The sequence below is a fragment of the Alosa sapidissima genome, chromosome 21 (assembly GCF_018492685.1).
Source record: "Alosa sapidissima isolate fAloSap1 chromosome 21, fAloSap1.pri, whole genome shotgun sequence".
NCBI classification, from domain to species: domain Eukaryota; kingdom Metazoa; phylum Chordata; class Actinopteri; order Clupeiformes; family Clupeidae; genus Alosa; species Alosa sapidissima.
In genome coordinates this window covers 28,336,545-28,358,254 of record NC_055977.1, presented here as the reverse complement: position 1 = coordinate 28,358,254, position 21,710 = coordinate 28,336,545, and the positions used below count along the sequence as shown (strand labels likewise).

Genomic DNA, 21,710 nt, shown 5'->3' with positions numbered 1-21,710 from the left:
CAGTGACCAGGGCCTAACCTGCTACCTAAGCAGAGGCATATTTGGGCGTGGGGGGGGGGGGGGGGGGGGTACCTGATTTCCCCCAGCTGTAAGACACAGACGCTGCACGATCCAGGAGCACAAACCAGTCATCTCCCGCCATCTGTGGCACTTCTTCTGGAAACTTCTCCTCCTCCTCCTCCTTCTCTTCGTCCTTCTTAATCACCACCGTCCTCCTCCCCTCCCCTCTCTCTTCCGTCCGTTCTGTTAGTTGCCCAGCCGATGGCCCCGCTCTCGGAGGGGGAGACGTTACTGTGGCACGCAGAGGTAGAAGCTGTCAGAAGCCATTACTAACCCAATCCCTCATCTCATGGCTTGTTGACTCTCTGGCTCGCGATGGCGGCCGCTTACTCTCAAGTCGGGCAGCTGCTGGAGTCGGCACCGGGGCATCGTGGGAAACGCGGTCCAACAGAACAAACCAAACGTCCTTGTCACCGCCATCGTCATCAGGGCTCCTGAACCTCACTGCATGCATCCTCCTTTTGGCAGGAACGTTCTCTTTTTTACAGGACGGGGGAATAAGATATTAAACATACCCTTTATGGAATAAACCACAAAAAACACAAATGAAAACCCACATTAAATATATATACTTGCAAAGAAACTCTATCCATAACCAGCAAAGCAGAGGGTTCAAAGCACCTCCCAAAAACAACTGGGAATTCATATACATGAGTGTTCACTGTGATTTGCGAAACCTGCTGGGCCTTGTTTTTGGTCCCCTCTCTAAGTACAGGTCAGACAAGTACAAACGGGCTCTTACATGGAGCACAGGTTACTACTCCACCAGAGTGTGTTGTTAAGAGTGACCCGTAATGGAGTTCAGTCGAGACAAACCATGCAGTGTCTTGCAGTGAGCAAGGAGGAAAAGTGTTGACCCTACTTGACATATCAGAGGTCCTGACCAGACTACAGGGCTGGAGTGTGTTTGTCTTTGGAGAGTAGAGACAGAGATGAGCAGAAGGAGGAGGAAAGAGAGAAAGAGACCGTGTGAAAAACTAACCTCTCTCTCTCTCTCTCTCTCTCTCTCCCTCTCTCTCTCTCTCCCCCCTCCCTTTGTTTCATTCTTTTTCTCTGTCTGTCACAAATCATTCAGTCGTCTGCATGTACCATTCATTTCAGCTGACCAAGCGGTTTCTTCTCTCTTCATGGTTCAACAGAGAGCCATGGACAGCTTTCCTCACAAATAACTCTACAGCGTTCAGTGTGTGGTGACTATCACCAGGGAGATCAACTGCAGCTCTGTGAAGAGGAACGTCCTCCTCTGGATGGGGAGAGTACTGTAGGTGATGGGTTCAGGGACATGTCAGGGTTAATGAGGATTTAAAATGAAGTGAGGCCGGTGGAAAAAAACACACACACACACACACACACACACACACACACACACACACACACACACACACACACACAGACACACCCGCCCTCCCTCCCTTACAAGCCACACTGTAAATCTGTCTAAAATGTTACACTGTAATCAAAAACGGGGTAAACAGTTTTAAACACATTTCCTCATAATGTGTTGGCCTTGTTTATTCCCAGTAATTAATTTGGTAGTAACTCTTGCTTGGTTTCGTCCAGCTTGGTTTAGTCCAAACACTCCCCAGAGAAGTTACTCTTATGTTGTTTGCTGACTATAAATAACTGCAGATATTAAGTAAACACTTGAGTTTGCTTTGGTATTGCTCTGTGGTGAATCCTTCTCCCCCCCTCTCTCTCTCCCTCCCTCTCTCTCCCTCTCTCTCTCTCCCTCTCTCTCTCAACATTTCAGCTCAGCTCTCATGCCTGACTGCCATTACATGAGAGAAACAGAACATTTGGAGCAATATGCATCTGATTCAGTAATGTCGTCTAACCAAGCATACTTATGCAATTAACAGGCCTCCATCGAATCATTAGCCTTTCATAAAGACTGAAAACCTCACGGCACACACTGTTGACAGTGGCCACACCGAGTCACACCAACCGCCACAGGGGACCTGCCTGCTCAGAAGAACTCCAAAACTATGCTTTATGTGTTAGTGGCAACTGCAATCAAGATCAAGTACCTATAAAGTGTTCTAAGTACAGTGTACTTACTGATATACATAACTTTGGCAGAACCAAATTACATTTAAAAAAATATATATTTTCTGAATAGATTTGTGTCATTTCGATGTTTGGTTCCCAACCCTAGCCGCTTGTACCAATACCAATAACGGTTGGGTATTAAGATTTTTTAACCAGCATTAGTGCATACTGAATCTTCAAAATAGAATCTTCACAAGGTACCCATAGGCAGAAAAGGTGGCAGCCTCATCTTCCACAACTGTGACTGGGAACCTGTGCCACCATTAAAAGAATTATGGGAGCAACCAAGAGGAAACAGATAGCTAGTTCAGGATGTCACTGAAGAGTGAACACTGCTCTCATCTCAGAGAGACACTTGGGTAGAGAGAAATCAAAGAGGAGAGACGGGAAATGAGCCAAAGCCTTGTGTGAGCTCTTTGAGCGTTTCGAGCTACCTGCTGATCTGGAGTCAGCTCCTGCAGTGGGACCAGCAAGTGTAAGAGCACAGCTGGAGGCCTGTCCTGTCGTCATGACAGCAGAGCCGCATGGATTAAACACTTCTGCACCCAGATGCTGAGATGCGCATGTACATTCTTTCTTTCTCTCTTTCTCTCTCTCTCTCTGTCTCTCTCTCACGCATGCACACATGAACAAACGCACACATGCACGCACGCATAGCCCCATCAAAAAGTGTCTCAAAGCAACTTCAGACACTCCCAAGAAATCCCAGAAAAACTGTCTGGGATAGACAGTATAGGTTTAGGTCACAGCAGGAAGATGCCCAGACAGGCGGGCAGGCACCTTCTGTTGACCGGCCAAATGAAAGCAGATGTTTTCAGGACGCGTTACATAACAGGGTGAGCTATTCCCAGAGGGAGCCACGGCTTCACAGAGAGAGAGAGAGAGGGATGAGAGAGAGAGAGAGAGAGAAAGAGATAGAAATACAGAGTGAGAGAAAGACAGCAAAGAGACAAGATGAAAAAGTATAAAGGCAGAGAATGAGCAGGAGGGGAAGCCAGATCCTGGGATAGTGCTGCTTGATGAAAGAGTCCACTCTAAGAACAGCCCTGAGGGCATTAGTGAGGAGAGCCATTCACCCAGTTGCACAGGCCAGCAGGACCCATACAACACAACACAACACAACACAACACCGGCCACTGGACCACAATCACTCACACACTATCAACACAACACTGGCCACTGGACCACAATCACTCACACAGTAATGGACATGTTCTTGCAAAGATACACATACATGTACAAACACACACACACACACACACACACACCATCTGATCCAGCAGTCAAACACACACCTCCATCGAGGCTGCGGGAGGCCCTCTTGCTAGACGAGCGTTGGAAGGCGGGCGCGGGGCGGTCGATCATGGAACTGGCCTGGCGCGTCTGGGCCTGGGTGCGTCCACTGTAGCGGAACTTAGAACCCAGAGCCAGGAACTTCCTTGGGGTGGTGGCCGCTTCTGTGGAGGTCAGCCTACAGACGGACACACATACAAACACACACACACATAGAAAGCGGTGTTTATATTTAATGTGTTACTAAATGTATTAACTATTACTAATAGCTAGAGTGATGATGTTTGGTGTCCTCAGGTCACTCCAGGTGTGTAGTGGTCTCACCTGAAGAAGGTGTGGTGCTCCACACACACTTTCCACAGTTTCTTGGCGGCTTTGTAGTTGGGCAGCTTGAAGCCGATGGCGCTCTCATAGTGCTCCAGCTTACACACACACACACACACACACACAAATATACACAATGGGATGAAAATGGTCACATACTTCTAGTTCAGATTTACATCAGTGCATCGGTAACGTCAGTAACCACAGCAACAGACACAGAAACACACACACACACACACACACACACACACACACATACCTGTCCTGAACTTGAACCCAAGTGATTCACCAAGCAAAAAAACAAATCCATATGCACACACACACACACACACACACACTCACACACACTCACACACACACACACACACACACACACTAATAAAAGAGAGTGTTTCATAAAGCACAGTAATGAGGGCATACTGAGGAAACTAGGGAGAGTTCACTAACAGTTCATACTGTACCTACTGGGTAAGTGTGTGTGTGTGTGTGTGTGTGTGTGTGTGTGTGTGTGTGTGTGTGTGTGTGTGTGTCTGCATAGCTAAGAGTCTATTCAAAACACTGCTGTATTTTGTGTATCAGTGTGCATGTGTGGGTTTGTATCTCAAAGTGTATGTTTGGGGTGTGTGTACCTGTGTGGTTAAAGATACACATGTTTTTTTGCTGTTTTGAAACATGTGTATGCGTGCGCACATCTGAATTTCATATGTGAAATTGTGTCAATTTCAATGAGTGAGGTGTGTATATATGTGTTTGTGTGTGTGTGTATGTGTATGTGTGTGTGTGGGTACCTCTGAGGGGCGTATCTTGATGAAGAAGCTGCTGCGTTTGTAGGAGACCTTGAGCACCTTGGGCCAGGGGAAGCGGTTGATCCGCAGCTTGTCCTTATACACCATCAGACCACTGGAGCACACGCCCAGCATGATGTCCACCCCGTCCAGATCCTACAGCACACACACACACACGGGGGGGGTGGGGGGGGAGACAGAGAGAGAGAAAGGGAGAGAGACAGAGAGAGAGAGAGAGAGAGGGAGGGAGAGAGAGACAGACAGAGGGAGAGAGAGAGGGGGGGTGCCTGATGAACTAACATGACTGATGATCTGCCATTACGTTACAGTCCTACTTTCATTTCAGTTCTCTCTGCTTATGGTGTCTAAATCTGGAGTCTAAATCTGGAGTCTAAATCTGTGACCTTGAATCTACATCTAATACAGTTTTTCTCAGTTGCTTTGGCTCATTTCTCAGATCAGAATGGTAATTCTCAAAACTGTTTGTTCAAACTCCATATCATCTTATCACTTGTGTACATCATTGAAGCAGTTTCTCCCCATCTTGAACAAATAGCAATGCTTTCGTACATCTATGCAACTGATTTTGTACAAATGTCTTTATGTTGGTCAAAATGCACTATACTGGTTCCCTGCTGAATAGTCTTACCCCATAAAACAAATTGGCCTTATTTATCGCATATTGCTTGTGTCATTACATGCAAATGTGTTGAACTAGTTGTCATAACTAGATGTCATAGTCTGTCTAGCATATATAAATATATGTAACCTGACAGACAGGAACGTTGAGATGTATAGAAAGATATATAGTAATATAGTAATATTATTTTTCTTTACTTTTTTATACATTTTTTTTTTAGTCAGACCTGTGTATCCCTGGGCCCCTTTTTATGTTTCAACTGTTGCCTAACCTCTCATTGCCATGTAAAGCACTTTGGGTCAACTCCTGTTGTTTTTAAATGTGCTATATAAGTGACTTGACTTGACTTGAGATGTGACCAAGGGGTATTTTACGGTATATTGGTCATTTTTCATTTGCACATTGCTGTCACAATGTCTGACTGTCAACAGTAAAAACTGCAATTTTTCTTTGCAATCAACCCCCCTCCACACACATTAATGTGCAACTTTGTAGTTCTGAAATAGAAAATAGTTCTGCCTTGCGCATTGCTCATTAGAAAATACTTACAGAGTCACATTGACAACAAGACAAAACAGTTCATCTATCTTGACATAAACAATGGCATCATGTCTTGTCATTTTGATTGCACTGACCGTTTTATTAGCATACATATTTGCTTTTGAGGTATAAACTAAGCATTTTGAGCAAGATAAGTGCTTTTGCAGGTTGTCCACTATGCAGTGCAGTTTGCACTAATTGTTTTGAGAAACAATGCACCAAGTGACTGAGAAAAACCGTAACAACAGTAAGACAGTAAGGTTCCACTGGAATTAAATGACTGCAGTGAAAGCGACTCTCCACTAGGGGTCATCACAAACCTAACTTACTTCTAAACCTGATAAATTCCATATTTCATTCAAATCCCTAGTTGGATGCATTTAGATTGACCTGGTTCTGCAACTAAAATCTGCGTGGCACATGTGTGGATCCTTTTTGGAAAACCATGAGCCTCACACACACACACACACAAACACCTTTCAGAGATAAAAACACACACGGCACAGTGGCAGGGAGGGATGGAGAGCTAGCGGGAGTGGAGCCTGATGAGCTCTGGTGCTCTCGCGTGTTCTCGCTCACGTACACACTGACTACACCCATTGCCCCATCACAGAGCACTTACAGTGCCATCACCCGGCACTGAACATAATCTGGGTGGGAGCATGCACATTACCACACACACACAGGTCAGCTGTGTGTGTCTGTGTGTGTGTGTGTGTGTGTGAGAGACTGTGTGCATGTGTGGTAGTTCAGAGGTCATGAATATATCAGGCCCTGTTGCACAGCACACTACAGGCTCCTCTGTGTCCCTATTTATGAATTAGCGGCCGCACTGTGACATTTCAGGCGCCCTCTAGCACAGCGGCGCTAATGCACTGATACCACACACACACACCCAGCTGATGCACTGATACCACACACACACACACACACACACCCACACACACACACACATACAGCTGATGCACTGATACCACACACACACACACACACACACACACCCACACACACACACACACGCACACCCAGCTGATGGACTCGACAGGAAAGAGGTAAGAAGTCAGGATGTAAACAAGCTCAGGACACAGCTGAAATCAATGCATGTGGGATGGAGTTCAGTACAAAATGAATATCAATAATGATCAAATAACTGTATTAAAAAACACATTCATATGCCAGCAAGAGAGTTGGTTTGCATATTCATTTAAAATTAATTCTACAACTACTACAACTACTTGCGCTACTACTACAAAACACAAACACACACACACACACACACACACACCTTAGCCTGGTGCAGGTCCACCCCGTACATGGAGAGCTTCTTGGCGTTCTCCAGGAACATCATATCAGCCTGGGCCGGACTCATGGACCTGTGGGGACACAGTGGGGCTCATTAGCATGAGAGCTTTGCTTCGCATGAGAGTGTGTGTGTGTATGTCTGTATGAGAGTGTATGTTTGTGTAAATGTGTGTGTGTGTGTGTGTGTGTGTGTGTGTGTGTGTGTGTGTGTGTGTGTGTGTGTGTGAGATTGTATGTTTGTGTAAATGTGTGTGTGTGTGTATGTGTGTGTAAATGTGTGTGTGTGTGTGTGTGTGTGTGTGTGTGAGAGATTGTATGTTTGTGTAAATGTGTGTGTGTGTGTGTGTGAGAGTGTATGTTTGTGTACATGTGGTGTGTGTAAATGTGTGTGTGTGTGTGTGTATGTGTGTGTGTGTGTGTGAGTGTGAGTGTGAGTGTATGTTTGTATAAATGTGTGTGTGTGTGTGTGTGTATGTTTGTATAAATGTGTGTGTGTATGTTTGTGTAAATGTGTGTGTGTGTAAATGTGTGTGTGTCTGTCCCTGTCCCTCTGACCTGTAGGTGCGGTGCAGCTCCATGATCTTCTCCTCCAGCTCCTTGCTCTGGCCGGGCGCCAGCTTGAGGTCCTTGGCGTAGTCGGGCGCGTGCACCTCGGGGTCGTACTCGCCCAGCTCCGACTGCAGCGCGTACGAGCCCAGCAGTGCCAGCGTCACGAACGAGCACGGCAGCCGGCTCGCCTGGATGTCCTTACGCAGCTGCAGACACAGGAAGTACCTGGAGGGGAGGGAGGTCAGGGGTCAAAGTTCAAAGGGCATATCCATAGGTCAGAGAGGAAGAGAGAGAGAGAGAGAGAGAGGGGAAGAGAGAGGAAGAGAAGGGATCGATAAAGCTACAAGCAGAGATAAAAATGAAATCGGTTGTCTATGTAAGTGTGTGTATGAAGGTGTGTATGTATGTATGTGCATGTGTGCTTGTATGTGTGATATGTGGATGTGTGTGCATGAGCGATGAACGTCACATGAATGTCTATGTGAAGGTGTGAAGGTGTGTGTGTGTGTGTGTGTGCATGCGGGTTTGGAGAAGCCACAGCAGGGGGTTAAGGGGGTTTCATTTCACTAATGAAGTCAACAACCTGACGGGGCAGGATTAGAGAAAGATGAGGTATGAGAGAGAGGGAGAGAGAGAGAGAGAGAGAGAGAGAGAGAGAGAGAGAGAGAGAGAGAAGAGAAATGGAATTATGGAGATGGAGACACGCATAAAAAAGACGGACATGGAGCACACAGAGAAAAAGACAGTTCTAGCAAAGAGAAAGAAAGAGAGTGAATGAGCGAGTTAAAGGCTCATGCTCAGACTCTGGAGGTGAACGCCACCTTGTGATGTCTTCAGATAGCTGGGCAGGATCGGGGGGGTAGAACTTCACATTGAAGGTGAAGTCATAGTCGGTCCCTGATACACACACACACACACACACACACACACACACACACACACACACACACACAAACACATACACATACACAATGCTTATTGTTTGTTTGTTTGTTTGTTATTTATGTGTATATTGGACCTCTGATCAAGTTTGTAATATACATTAAAAGAAAACTCAAAACACCTGCTCAATATATAATACAATCACAATGCAATGTGGAAAAACACACACTTCCACTGACAAGAACATTATAAGCAGGCTGTATAATCTCACCAACAAGATAGAATCTCACTCACCTGGCACCTGCCTCCGAATCTCCTTGGTGAAGTCCAGCCAGGTCTGTAAGGCAAAATGTATACCTTAAGCAGATCTTTTATGTCACACTGCATACAATAAGCAGGTATTTTATGTCATGCTGTATTCCTATGGCATGCTCAGTACATTTCACTGCACAACATGCATGTATAGTACACTAATTACATAGTATGTATGAAAAGTAGAGAACAGAAATAAACAGTGGCAGAAAATAATTCAATAGAATAGAGAATAAAGCAGAATAGAATAGAATAGAGCAGAATAGAATAGAATAGAATAGAATAGAGCAGAATAGAATAGAATAGAATAGAATAGACTACACTCACTAATTAAAAAAAAAATTGGAAAGAAGCATTAACCCTTTGAGACCTTGAATTTGTCATTGTAATCTATACATCCTATATCTTGTTTTTGTTTATTTTTCAGGACAGTCAGGGATTTGTACCCATCTGGGAAAGTATAATGCATAGCCTATGTCTCTTATGTCAGCCTTATCAAGAAAAAACATTTGTGTTTTTATGTCACCAGGAAGCATGTCAGTAGAAATAACTTTTCATATTTACGTGGGATAATTGGAATCTTGAAATATAATAATCGTGACACTGGGATATTCTGTGGCTTACCAATTTACGAGATGTATATGTACTGAGTGAGACAAATATTTTATTTATTAGGCTATTGCTTATTCACTTGAATAGCCTATATTGTCACTATACCATTGGACTAAGCATGTGCATGCCGAGACCATTTTTTTTTGGACAGCGAGTTCATTATCTTGGGTTGCTATTACATTATGGTGGTTGGCAGGTAATTGTCTGCAGCAGTCCTGTATCTTTAGAAAAAAATGTATGTGTAGCACTCGCTCAAATTGATAACACTCGTTAATAATAAGCCAATTTTCATTCATTGTTGACATGGTCCATGGAGGCTCAGACGGGTGTCCCGGGACCTGATGAACACGGCGCTAAAAAGCACAAACGAGTGCGAAAGTTGCAGCCGTGACGACAAGGAAAGTGCAGGCAGCCACGAGAGTGATTGGTCGTGTAAAATGAACGTTGCTGATGTCTGGGTTACACAAAGCTATAATGACACAATCATTATGTTTTCTTAATGACCGACAGTTTAGTTTAGTTTATAGATAAGAAATAATTTTGCCTTAAAGTAGGATAGGCCAAACGCTCGGGAAAAGGCTTGATTTACACACCCTGTAAAGTGCCATAATGGTTTACCAAATGACAGACAGTTGAATTTCTGAATAAAAAGAATGGTACAGTTTTGAAATCTTAAACGTGTAACCCCACACAAGCATAACGTGGTTGTAGGGAGGGAATGTGCTATTTTGGAATTTTACCCGGATACAACGAATAGCCTATTTTTTGATTGGATGTCGGTGGCTATTTATTTTTTGATTTGTCTGGTGAGTGGTGCGCTAGTTCTGAACCCTGCGAGAAATCCTCTTGTATCCCTGCGTCTCCTCTAGGCTACTAATTATGCAGATACCTTGACATCCCTAGTAATATTTCTGCGTGAGAAATGCAAGGTGTGGCGTGTGAGCCCATTGCGTAAGACTTGAGAACCCTGTTTTAAATTATCATTGTAACCATTTGTGTAAGCAGAAATATTGTTGTGCTGAGTTCTAAGAACAGAGAGTTCAAGTTAAATGTTGTTGTGCTGAGTTCTAAGAACAGAGAGTACAAGTTAAGTGTGCATCTAGACAGACCTGCACGCTGTCTGTGTGTGTGTGTGGGTGAGATAAGAGTATGTCACAATGAAGTCGCTATGTCTTGCTCCCTATTTTCTGTGTGCATCTGTACAATAAAAGACACAGCTTTTGGGCTGCAGAGTCAGAGACTGATGGTGTGAGGAATTCTTCCTTACATTAGCAGGCTCTCCTCTTGGTACCAGAGTTTGTGGGCAAAGCCATAGGCTACTACATGTTGTGGTTCTTGTATCTATATGTTGGGGTTAAATTCCCTGACAGTTACCAACAATATGGAGGAATTGTTTTGGGGAAGCAGTTGCACTATATCCCACTTTTGCTGCCTTTTTAAGCAACTTAAATCCATAGCCTAGATGAGCATTGTGCATGCGTTACAACTTGTTACCTTTATATGGCTCTGGAATAGAGCAGAATAGAATAGAATAGAACAGAACAGAATAGAATAGAATAGAATAGAATAGAATAGAACAGAATAGAACAGAATAGAATAAAGCAGAATAGAATAGGGCAGAATAGAACAGAACAGAACAGAATAGAATAAGGTAGAATAGAATAGAATAGAATAGAATAGAATAGAACAGAATAGAATAGGGCAGAATAGAATAGAGCAGAGCAGAGCAGAATAGAATTAGAACAGAGCACAATAGAATAGAATAGAATAGAAAAGAATAGAAAAGAATAGAAGAGAACAGAATAGAATATAATAGAGTCCCGAAGCCATGACGTAGCGTTGCCAAGGCAGCAATTTCACTGGATCTAAACAAATCAATCTAACCATTGAAATCGCCATAGCGGTGGCTTTCTTAATCTATTTCAATAATGATAATGTTTCTAAGACGTTAGTATATTTTTTTACACTGTAGGAATCACATAATACAACATATATTAATACCAACACGATCAAATTCGTGACTACAGAGTTTTATTTTAGCATGGGTTTCCTCCGTAAAAGAGAACTGCATGTAACTTCACAGCATGCGGTTAAAATCCTTAAATTCACGGACGTGTTTTGGCTTTATTTTTTTGGCAAAAAACGTCGCTCTTAACAGCCGCCAGTCTTTGAGAAGACGTGAAATATCCACTGGAATTTTGTTTCTTTCTATTACACCTGCCAGGGAATCCGTGTTATGTGGCTAAGCTGCTGCCTAGCAGGTAAAACAAGTTTAAATGGATATATTTATTTTTATTAGCTATAAATGATGCCACATGTCTAAATTCAATGCTATTTTTGCCACTTCGAAAGTTTGTTTAGATCCAGTGATTCTGCTGTCATGGAAACGCTACGTCACACTTCGGGACTCTATTCATAGGTGCCACCTACGTCACTATCAAATAGAACGCCGCCAGAGCCGGACAGTAACGGAGTACATTTACTTGAGTACAGTACTTGAGTACAATTTTGAGGGATCTGTACTTTACTCGAGTATCATTTTTGGGGAGTACTCATGACTTTACTCAAGTACATTTGAGAGGCAAATATTGTACTCTTTACTCCACTACATTTCTATCCATAACTGTGAGTACCCGATACTGGCTTTTCGCCAAAGTCAACTCCATGGTCAGATTTAGATAAGACGAAACCATGGACGAATCAATGGATGAAGACGCAGCAGGTCCATCCCGGGAATGTGCCAACCTGTGGCCCCACCTCGCCAGACTATTTCAATTTTCTGAACAAGTTAATGATAGTTTTTAGTATTTTGTATTTGAAATACGTATTTTAAATTCATGTATTAGAAATACTGCCCATCCCTGGCAACATGGTAAAAAGATGAAAATGACTTTTAATGATTTTACTTCCAATTCATTTTACATTCTCCAAGGTATTAACATAAACATTTTTCATAACTGTATGTACTATGCTACTCTTGTACTCTTGATACTCAAGTACTTTTAAAAACAAGTACTTTTACTTAAGTAGACATCTGACTGTTGTACTTTTACTTGTACTTGAGTAAAATTTAGCAAAGGGTATCTGTACTTTTACTCAAGTAATGAAGCTGTGTACTCTGTCCGCCTCTGAATGCCGCCATATTCACGAGGGGTGTGAACCAGACGGGAACGGTAATGTGTTTCTAAACTGCCAGGTACACTTACAAAGTTCTCAATGCTTCGGTTTACATGTAGAGACCCTCATTATGATACTGTGTAAGTGTGGTGCTATTTTGAGCCTTGTTAGTGGTATAGAAATAGCGATTTCTTTTTACTGTACGTGTGCCCCGAAGGCTAGCGTTAAACGCTAATTAGCGGTTTGCAATAAAACTGGTCACATTCGACTAGCATGAAAACAAATCCCAGTGAACGGTCGAACTCGTTACACATGTGTTATTAACCCCTAGGTTCATTTTGCGCCGGAATTGTCCTTTAAAAAGTGTTTCAACTGTCCCGGCTCTCCACTGATGCTTATCAATATGCTGTGGCTGGATGGGTCAAAAACGTGAAAGTGCGGCACCTGGCCACCAAGGATTTATATTTAATCATGGGAAATGTAAGCATTATGTAAAAACAATTCAAATATATTATTTTGGTGGTAGTTTACTCTGACTAGGTACATGTAGTAGCGAGTTGTTAGCTAAGTGGCTAACAGCTACCACTCATTTTAGTGTCATACAGTAGCTAGCTGTCATTAATCTGGATAATGTTCTTTAATGTCAGATGTGTTTATACGTATTTTATACACTCCATGGTTTATACTCATTGAAAGAACATGAAGGGAAGGGAAACAAGGCGATTGTGACTTTATGGGAGCAGTTTGTGGGGGCTTATCAGCTGTTAGCTGTCAGACGGTCAGCTGTTGTGACCACTGAGTGGCTAAGCGGGGCGCAAAGCTACAGTGACGTCATGTGACACAAACGAATAGAACAAAATAGAATTAGAATACCTTCATAGTGGGCGTTTCCCAGATAGCCACACCATAATAGTCTCTCTCCAGCAGGTTGAGGTGGTCACACACTTTTGTGAACAGCTCCTGGCCTTTGGCATGTTTCTACACACACACACACACACACACACACACACACACACACACACACACACACAGAATTTGCATGTATGAATTTATCAGCCGCAGATAAGTAAATGGTACATTTTGTATATGTTGTGTGTGCTCCCTGGGACAAAAGCCCACAGAAAGAAAGGGAGAGAATAAAAAAGAGACAGAGAAAGACAGAGAGAGGGGGGGAACAGAGACAGAGAGAATGTAAGAAAGAGAGAAAAAAGGGAAAGAGAAAGAGAGAACTCTACAGCCTAGGACAGGCGACAAATGAGTCACCAGCGAACGACTTAAAAGTTCAGCCACCTGCCCCAGACCCCAAAGAGCAGAGCAGAGCAAAGCAGAAGTGATGACTCCAGATCATCCCAGACTCCCTCCACCCCACAGCTCCGTGGGAGTTAATTAGGCCCAGGAGCGGCTCACTGGCACGGGGAGAGGAGAGGAGAAGGATCCCTCGGGTCCTGGAGGAGACGCACTCAGTGGCGCTAGACACGCTACACACACACACACACACCACCACACACTAGACACACAAAGACATACACACACACACACACACACCACCACACACTAGACATACACTACACAATAAGCCCCTAATTAAAAAGACCACAATGATGAGGAGACGTGTGTGTGTGTGTGTGTGTGTGTGTGTGTGTGTGTGTGTGTGTGTGTGTGTGTGTATTCGTAATTGAAAGGTAATTGAAAGGCAACAGTGAAAAATAGTACAATGTGTGTGTGTGTGTGTGTGTGTGAGAGAGTGTCTCATCGAAGTCACTTCATCATTAAGCAGTAAATACATTTTCTGAAGTGCCTCTGGTCCCCAGTCACAAAGGCAACATCTGTGTGAGTGTGTGTGTGCGCGTCCACGTCTGTATGTGTGTGTGTGTGTGTGTGTAATACCAGTGTCTGGAATGGCTCAATTTTCGGAGCTTATTGTATGACAGTGTGTGTTTTTAGAGTACATCAGTGAGTGTGTGTGTGTATGTGTGTGAGTGTGTGTGTGTGTGTGTGTGTGTGTGTGTGTGTGTGTGTGTGTGTGTGTGTGTTGGCTACAGTAGGCTAGGGCATGAGGGCAGCCCAGGGTCATGTAGTTGCCACAGGAGAGGAAATAAGATGATAGTGATGAGTGTGGCACGGATGGATAAAGAGGATTTGGGACAGACCCGTTTCTCTGTGGAGGGACAGCAAGATTAGAATGATGCCTCCTGGACAATAATGTAAAGTGTGCGTGTGTGTGTGAGAGAGAGAGAGAGAAAGAGAGAGTGTATGTGTCTATGAGAGAGAGCATGTATGTGTGTATGTATATGTGTGTGTGTGTGTTTTTTTATACATAAATGGGTGTATATGTTGTGGCGCACATGTGTATGCAACACTCCTGCTAAACAGATTAGCATAAAGCATCAAGTGAGGCCACCCTGACCTGTGCCCTCTACTCTTATGCACAGAGGCAAATCAACCTTCACTTGGGACATCAATCACTCTTATGAGCCATTTCATATCAGGACAAATGGGCTCTGGTAGGTTATGTCAGCACAGGGACAGCAGAAAACAGTGTGTGTGTGGGTTTGTGTGTGTGGGTGTGTCTGTGTGTGTGCGCATACACGTGAAAATATAGAGCGTTGTCCAGGAATGTGACCTGTGACTTTGTAGTGCATATTTCTGGGTCACCACAGTGGTGTGTGTGTGTGTGTGTGTGTGTGTGTGTGTGTGTGTGTGCGTCCACATCTGTGTTCTTACATCCAGTTCACACTCGTAGAGAGTGTCGTCCAGCAGTGTGACTTTGCACTGCATGATCCTGGGTCGGCGCGGGGCCTTGGCCGGCTTGACCTCGTCCTCCTCGGCGCTCTTCTCCTTTTCTCCTTTGGCCTCCCCCTCCCCCTCTCCCTCCCCCTCTCCCTCCGCCGCCTCTCCTCCGTCAGGCTTGCCCTCCTCCGCCTCCTTCTTCTCTTTCTCCGCCTCTCCGACCTCCCTCTTGGCTTTGGCCTTCTCTCCTTTCCCTCCTCCCTCCTCGTCTGAGTCAGCGTCCTCCTTCTGGTCCACAGGGGCCGGCTGTGAACACACACACACACACACACAGACACACACATACACACACAAGCAACAGTACAGTGTTAACATCTCTTTCCCAAATTTCATACTCAGGACATACAGTTTGACCTTAGTGACACAGGGCTTTTTAATTTATATATATTTAAAAAAATTGCAAAAAAGTTGTTACAATAAATCTTGCATTCCAAGATTCATCAATTCATCTGTCTCTATCTACTTCAGACACAGTTCATCTACTAATTCCCATTCACCCATTCACATTTTCCCCAACATACATTTTGTTTCACTTTCATGGAATGAACCGGCGGCAGACCACCCAAGCAGGACCTGTGAGAGGCCTGCTAACTACCCCAGTGGAACCAAGAGAAGTATGTGTCCTGTGTGGTGGCCTGGGAATCCAGACACAGTGCCCCTTTTGTGGGCTGAAATCATATCGCTCCATGGCAGAGAGAAGACACAGACATGGAGGGGTGGGGGGCGGGGGGTAGCTCGTTGACAATAATTAACTCTAATTGGTGACTGTAATTAGTGAAAACAAGAGAGAGAGAGAGAGAGAGGGGAAGAGAGAGGGAGAGAGAGAGGGGGGAGAGAGAGAGAGGGAGAGAGGGAGAGAGAGGGGGGAAGAAAAGGAGAGAGAGGAAGAGAGAGAGAAAGAAAGAGAGGGAGAGAGAGAAAGAGAGGAAGAGAGAGGGAGAGAGAGAGGGGGGAAGAGATAAAAGTTTGTATTGAGGTCAGCGGTGGCGATGTGATTCACCGTGGGAGCGCGCTGCTCTGGGTGAATAATTCAGAGGCTTCGCCATGAGAAAAAGCCTCGCCGAGCAATCTGGGTGCGTGAGGACCAAACTATGGAACGTAGCTGTTAAAAGTTGGACAAAACTGGTGTAAAATGCCCCTCAAACACACACAGGGATGTGCAGTGGCTTAAAGGCACAGTCCATAATTCAGGGAGGTAGTGTTAGTCATGACAGGTGCATTTAGGGATTTTCCCATCACGGTTTTCTAGCTATCTGTGTGTGCACTCACCAGTACTTGCTCTGTTAAATTGGATGCAAACAAACTAAATGGTTCAGACCAGGAGCTATTCCAGCCAATCAACGCTTAAGGGTTGGGTATTTATTTATTTGCTGTTTGATTGGCTGTTGAGTTGAACCTTGCCACTAGCCTGACGAGCCAGACCCACATTAAAATGTAGGGTCTGGGCACTCACCGTTCGCAGTGCTCAGTCCGAGGGGCGGGATAATCAGTTGTCTTTCAAATTCCCTCTGCACGCAATAGGACAGCGCTATGAATCCCATGCGTTTCCCACCAGCGGAGCTAGTTGGCTAGTTCAAACTTTTGCCAGCTTAATAAAAGCTTAACTCGTGTCACACTGTTCGCCAACAGCAACATTATCTTATTTGTTTTCAAGTAACAGGGAATTCAAGCCAAACCGTTGCAACTCTGCCATCAATCATTATGTTAAGCCCGCCTAACGACTCTATACATGATTTGATTGGCCTGATAGAAGTTTAATTTTTCGAGCTCACAAGCCACCGGAGAGTTGCTAGACTAGCCCTGGCAGCAAATGTAATTTGCTGCCGCTAGGATGCATCTAGATTTCTAGGCTACCTTGCCACCATCAAGAACTGCACCTTTAAGAGCACAGTACAGTCTGCTAATGCCTCCTTGGCACTGGACGAGGAAGTTGGACCGTGATGATGAAATCTTGTGTGTTGAACTGCACAGACAGACAGGGCACGGGATAAAGCTCCAGACTCCTGAAGCTGAGCTGCTAGGCCAAACATGCAGACAACAGGAGGGACTAGCAATACTGATGCCACTGTACTGTATATTTCCACACCAGTCAGTAGCAATACTGATGCTAATGTACTGTATATCTCCACACCAGGGAGTAGCAATACTGATACTAATGTACTGTCTCTTCACTTGCAAAGCCAGCTTTGCTTTAAATAGGACATGAGGATGAAAAATGTCTGAACTGCAGTAAATGTACCATTTCCACATCTTGGTAAACATGAACATGAATGTTATTTATGGGCGACATAACTCTTGATTTACAGTGCAGACACAGTGTCAGTAGTACTGCGCTCTCCCACTTCAAAACTGACACTTAGTGTCTGACAAGCGTCTCCATCCACTATCTGCCTGCAGCAGTTGTTACAGTAAGCACTCCGTTCACTTCTAGACATCTAGTGCTCCGCTTCAATTATTCATACGCACCACTCTCAACAAGCCCGTGTTCTCTCAAGGCATTTGCAAACACTGGTGCCTAAACTAAAATAGGCCTGAAATGTAGGACAAGCGTGTAATGAACAAGCTCCATCTCCGACACAGTGGAGCGGGATGGGGGCGGGCAGATGTTGGGGTCAGCGAAACCTCACGGAGAGCGACACTATCAGTGTTGTGAAAATAAAGATAGAAGACAAAGCTCGACGGCTGGATGTGTCACTTTGGATGAAAGGGTCTGGTGACCACATGACGAGTACAAATGGTGGTCAGTTACGAATGGCGTTCATTATATAAGCAGCTATAAACGGAGACTTGGGCGGGGAGTGATGAATTTGCCACACCTCTCGTGTCTTGTGTGACATCCTGCATGCAATTTACTCCTCATTTATCTCAATGCATGCATGGGCAATTAGCCCACTGCCATTGGCAGGGTAAGGCTGCAAGCACACATCGTGCCTGACTTTGACTCCTGCTTGCGAAGCAACTTCTGCACTCAATCACCATTTCAGGACCCTGGCCATGGCCAAAAATGCTACATATGCTTACCTGGCATGCTGAACCTGTGAATGCTATCTTAAAGGAGAATTCTGCTGATTTTTCACATAAATCTCGGTTTCTCAAGGTCACCAAGTGCTGTTGGTATGAAGAAAACCCAAAAACCTAGCTCGAGTTGCTGCAGCCAACAGCTAGAGCTACCAGGCAGCTACAGCGCTACACTCTGGGGGCCTGAACATGGGGGCTCAGCATTCTCATGAGCATTATCTTCATAAAACATTACAGTACAACTGAACATAACACATCATAAAATAACAACACCGCATGGCCCAGTATAGAAAGGGCCAAAACTACAGGACGCTCTCATGTCCTGCTGTGATGGCAGTACGAGCGTTAAAAACAGGCTTGAGTGTCCACACACGCCCCTCTAGAGAAGAGTCACGCCCTGCTCAACGCTCTGCTCTGTCTAAATGCGAGTTACATAACAGCAGGATTAGCATCAGCTAACCCGGCCTTCACACCAAGCTGGGACCATTACATCCTAAAACTGCACCAAAAACACGCATGCTGAAAGCCTGGCATGTTGCAGTAAGACAGTAGGTGCTGGAGGTCAGTGTGCATGCTGAAAGCCTGGCATGTTGCAGTAAGACAGTAGGTGCTGGAGGTCAGTGTGCATGCTGAAAGCCTGGCATGTTACAGTAAGGCAGTAGGTGCTGGAGGTCAGTGTGCATGCTGAAAGCCTGGCATGTTACGGTAAGACAGTGCAGGTGCTGGAGGTCAGTGTAAATGCTGAAAGCCTGGCATGTTACAGTAAGACAGTGCAGGTGCTGGAGGTCAGTGTAAATGCTGAAAGCCTGGCATGTTACAATAAGACAGTGCAGGTGCTGGAGGTCAGTGTACCCCTGGGGCCTGTGGAGTTGAGGGGGGAATCACTCATCATTGGCTCCTCATTCAAAGCTCATCATTCCCAGCCACTTACAACTTATATTGACACATCAAATATTACATGTGCATTGATACGGCATCATAGGATGCCCTCCTCAGGTGAGGGTCTATATGCATAGACCATTGATAATGCTTCATTATAATGTAAGCTTGGTTCTAGGCATTGGTAATAGGTGAAGTTGTGGTTCTATGGTTTGGACCTGGTTCTAGGCATTGGTATTTGGTGTGGTGTTAGGGCTCTACAGTTTGGTTCTGACCTGGTTCTATGTATTGGTATTAGATGTGGTGTTGGGGGCTCTGTGGTTCTGTCCTGGCTCTAGGCATTGGTACTAGGTGTGGCGTTGAGGTTCTACGGTTCTGACCTGGTTCTCGGCGCTGCTGAGGGAGTGCAGGTCGAGGGCAGCGTCGCCCTCGCCCTCGGCTCGCAGCTCGGGCTCGGGGTCGGCGATGGGCGCCTTGGGCTCGTCCTGGCGGGCGTCGCGGGCCCGTTCGCCGTCGGCCCCCTCGCCGTCCGAGCACTGCGAGCGCCGCTTCAGGAAGGACGAGAAGAGGCGCGAGAGGCCGCGGCCCGCCGACGTGCGCTGGCGGGGACGCAGCTGCACCTCCTCCTCGCCCCCGGCCGCCGGCGCCGCAGGGGAGCCCGGGGCTGGGCCGGATGCGGGGCTGTCCTGGGGGTCCGAGGTCACGGCGGGGGGGTCAGCAGAGGCAGGGGGGTCGTCCGACGGCTGCTGGGAAGGCCGCTGGGACTGCTGCTGCTGCTGGTTGGCCTTCTTCTGCTGGCTCTCAGCCTCGTCTGTCGTCATGGCCGCCACTGAGGAGAGAAGATTAACAAATACTCAATACTCATACTCATAACATTTTATTATAGAATATATTTGTTTATATTTATTTATACAGGTGGGTCTAAAAAAAAAAAAAGAATATCATGGAAAAGTTCATTTTTTATTTCAAAATGTGAATCTTTCATATACTCTAGATTCATTAGATATAAAGTGAAATATGTCAAGCCATTTTTTGTTTTAATCTTGATGATTAGGGCACACATCTGAAGTACTGGAGGTTATAATACTGAAATGTCAATCTTTTAAAAAAAGAAATTAACTCATCTGACTACTGTAATCTAAAAGATTTCATTTCAATATTGGTTGGGCTCCTTTTGCGTCATTTTGGCGTGGTATGGAGCCAATCAGCCTGTGGCACTGCTGAGGTGTTATGGAAGCCCAGGTTGCTTTGATAACGTCCTTAAGGTTGTCTCTATTGTTGGGTCTGGTGTCTCTCATTTTCCTCTTAACAATATCCGATAGATTCTCTATGGGGTTCAGGTCAGACGAGTTGTCTGGCTAATCAAACACAGTAATACCACGGTAAGCAAACCAGTTACTAGCAGTTTTGGCACTGTGGTCAGGTGTTGAGATCTGCTGGAGAAGGAGATCAGCATCTCCATAAAGCTTGTCAGCAGATGGAAGCATGACGTGCTCTAAAGTATCCTGGTAGAAGGCTGCATTGACTCTGGAATTGACACACAGTGGACCAACACCAGCAAATGACATGGCACCACAAATCATCACTGACTGTGGAAACATCAAACTGGACTTCAAGCAACTTGGATTCTGTGCCTCTTCACTCTTCCTCCAAACTCTTGGGACCTTGATTGGACCCTGATATCCAAATGAAATGCAAAATATGTTTTTATGTGAAAGGAGGAGTTTGGACCACTGAGCAACGGTCCAGTTCTGTCTCTTCTTAGTCCTGATTCAGGAGTGGCTTGACACTAGTACTGTGCCACTTGTAGCCCATTCCCTGGACACGTCTGTGCGTGGTGGCTCTTGATGACTCCAGACTCCAGCCTCAGTCCACTCCTTGTGATGTTCCCCCAAGTTCTTGAATCGGCTTTACAATGAGTGCCTTCTGGACAATTATCAAGTCAGAAGTCTTTCCCATGATTGTGGTTGTGTTTACTGAACCAGACTAGGCTCAGGAAACCGACATTTACTAAAACAGAAAATGGCTTGAAATATTTCACTCTAAATGTAATGAATATATGAAAGATTCACTTTTTGAAATAAAAAATATTTTTTTGAGACCCACCTGTATATGTTTACATTTATGTCTGCCACTTAATAACTTATATTTAGACAAACAATTGAGAATATTTCTAGTAATAATACTGGTCATGTTCATTACAACTGTTTCCTTCAACATAGACGATGCATAGTATTTTACACATAAAAAGAAAGTGCTCTAATGGTTCAGCTTTCTAACACATGATTTTCAGATAGTCAATCTAGTCCATCTAGTCTACAGTCAGTGGCAGTTCCCATCATATACAGAATATGCTCAACTGGAACTACCTTCCACTGCACTTTGTGAATATCATGCATATATCAAAGGTCACATGAAGAGTTCACAAGTTCACAAGAGGTCCCTCTCCATTGCTTAAGGTTAGTACAGAGTGCAGCATCATTTGAGAGTGATGAGTTAATATTGTTTTCAAATGACTAGCACTGAGAGGGCTGCTTTAAGGTCACGCATCACATCAC

General features: G+C 44.8%; 1 protein-coding gene across 4 annotated transcripts in view; it reads right to left on the bottom strand.

Moving 5' to 3' along the window:
• Positions 1-21,710, bottom strand: part of epb41a (erythrocyte membrane protein band 4.1a) — a 79,410-nt gene that overhangs the window by 33,848 nt on the left and 23,852 nt on the right. For all 4 annotated transcript variants that reach the window (XM_042076519.1, XM_042076521.1, XM_042076520.1 and 1 more), the window contains exons 2-11: positions 19,533-19,981; positions 15,190-15,501; positions 13,339-13,443; positions 8,719-8,761; positions 8,364-8,439; positions 7,549-7,767; positions 6,977-7,064; positions 4,515-4,667; positions 3,727-3,824; positions 3,405-3,580 (exon numbers count right to left, since the gene is read on the bottom strand). In XM_042076519.1, the coding sequence (XP_041932453.1) occupies positions 3,405-3,580; positions 3,727-3,824; positions 4,515-4,667; positions 6,977-7,064; positions 7,549-7,767; positions 8,364-8,439; positions 8,719-8,761; positions 13,339-13,443; positions 15,190-15,501; positions 19,533-19,981 (1,719 nt within the window). The remainder of the gene's footprint in view (positions 1-3,404; positions 3,581-3,726; positions 3,825-4,514; positions 4,668-6,976; positions 7,065-7,548; positions 7,768-8,363; positions 8,440-8,718; positions 8,762-13,338; positions 13,444-15,189; positions 15,502-19,532; positions 19,982-21,710) is intronic.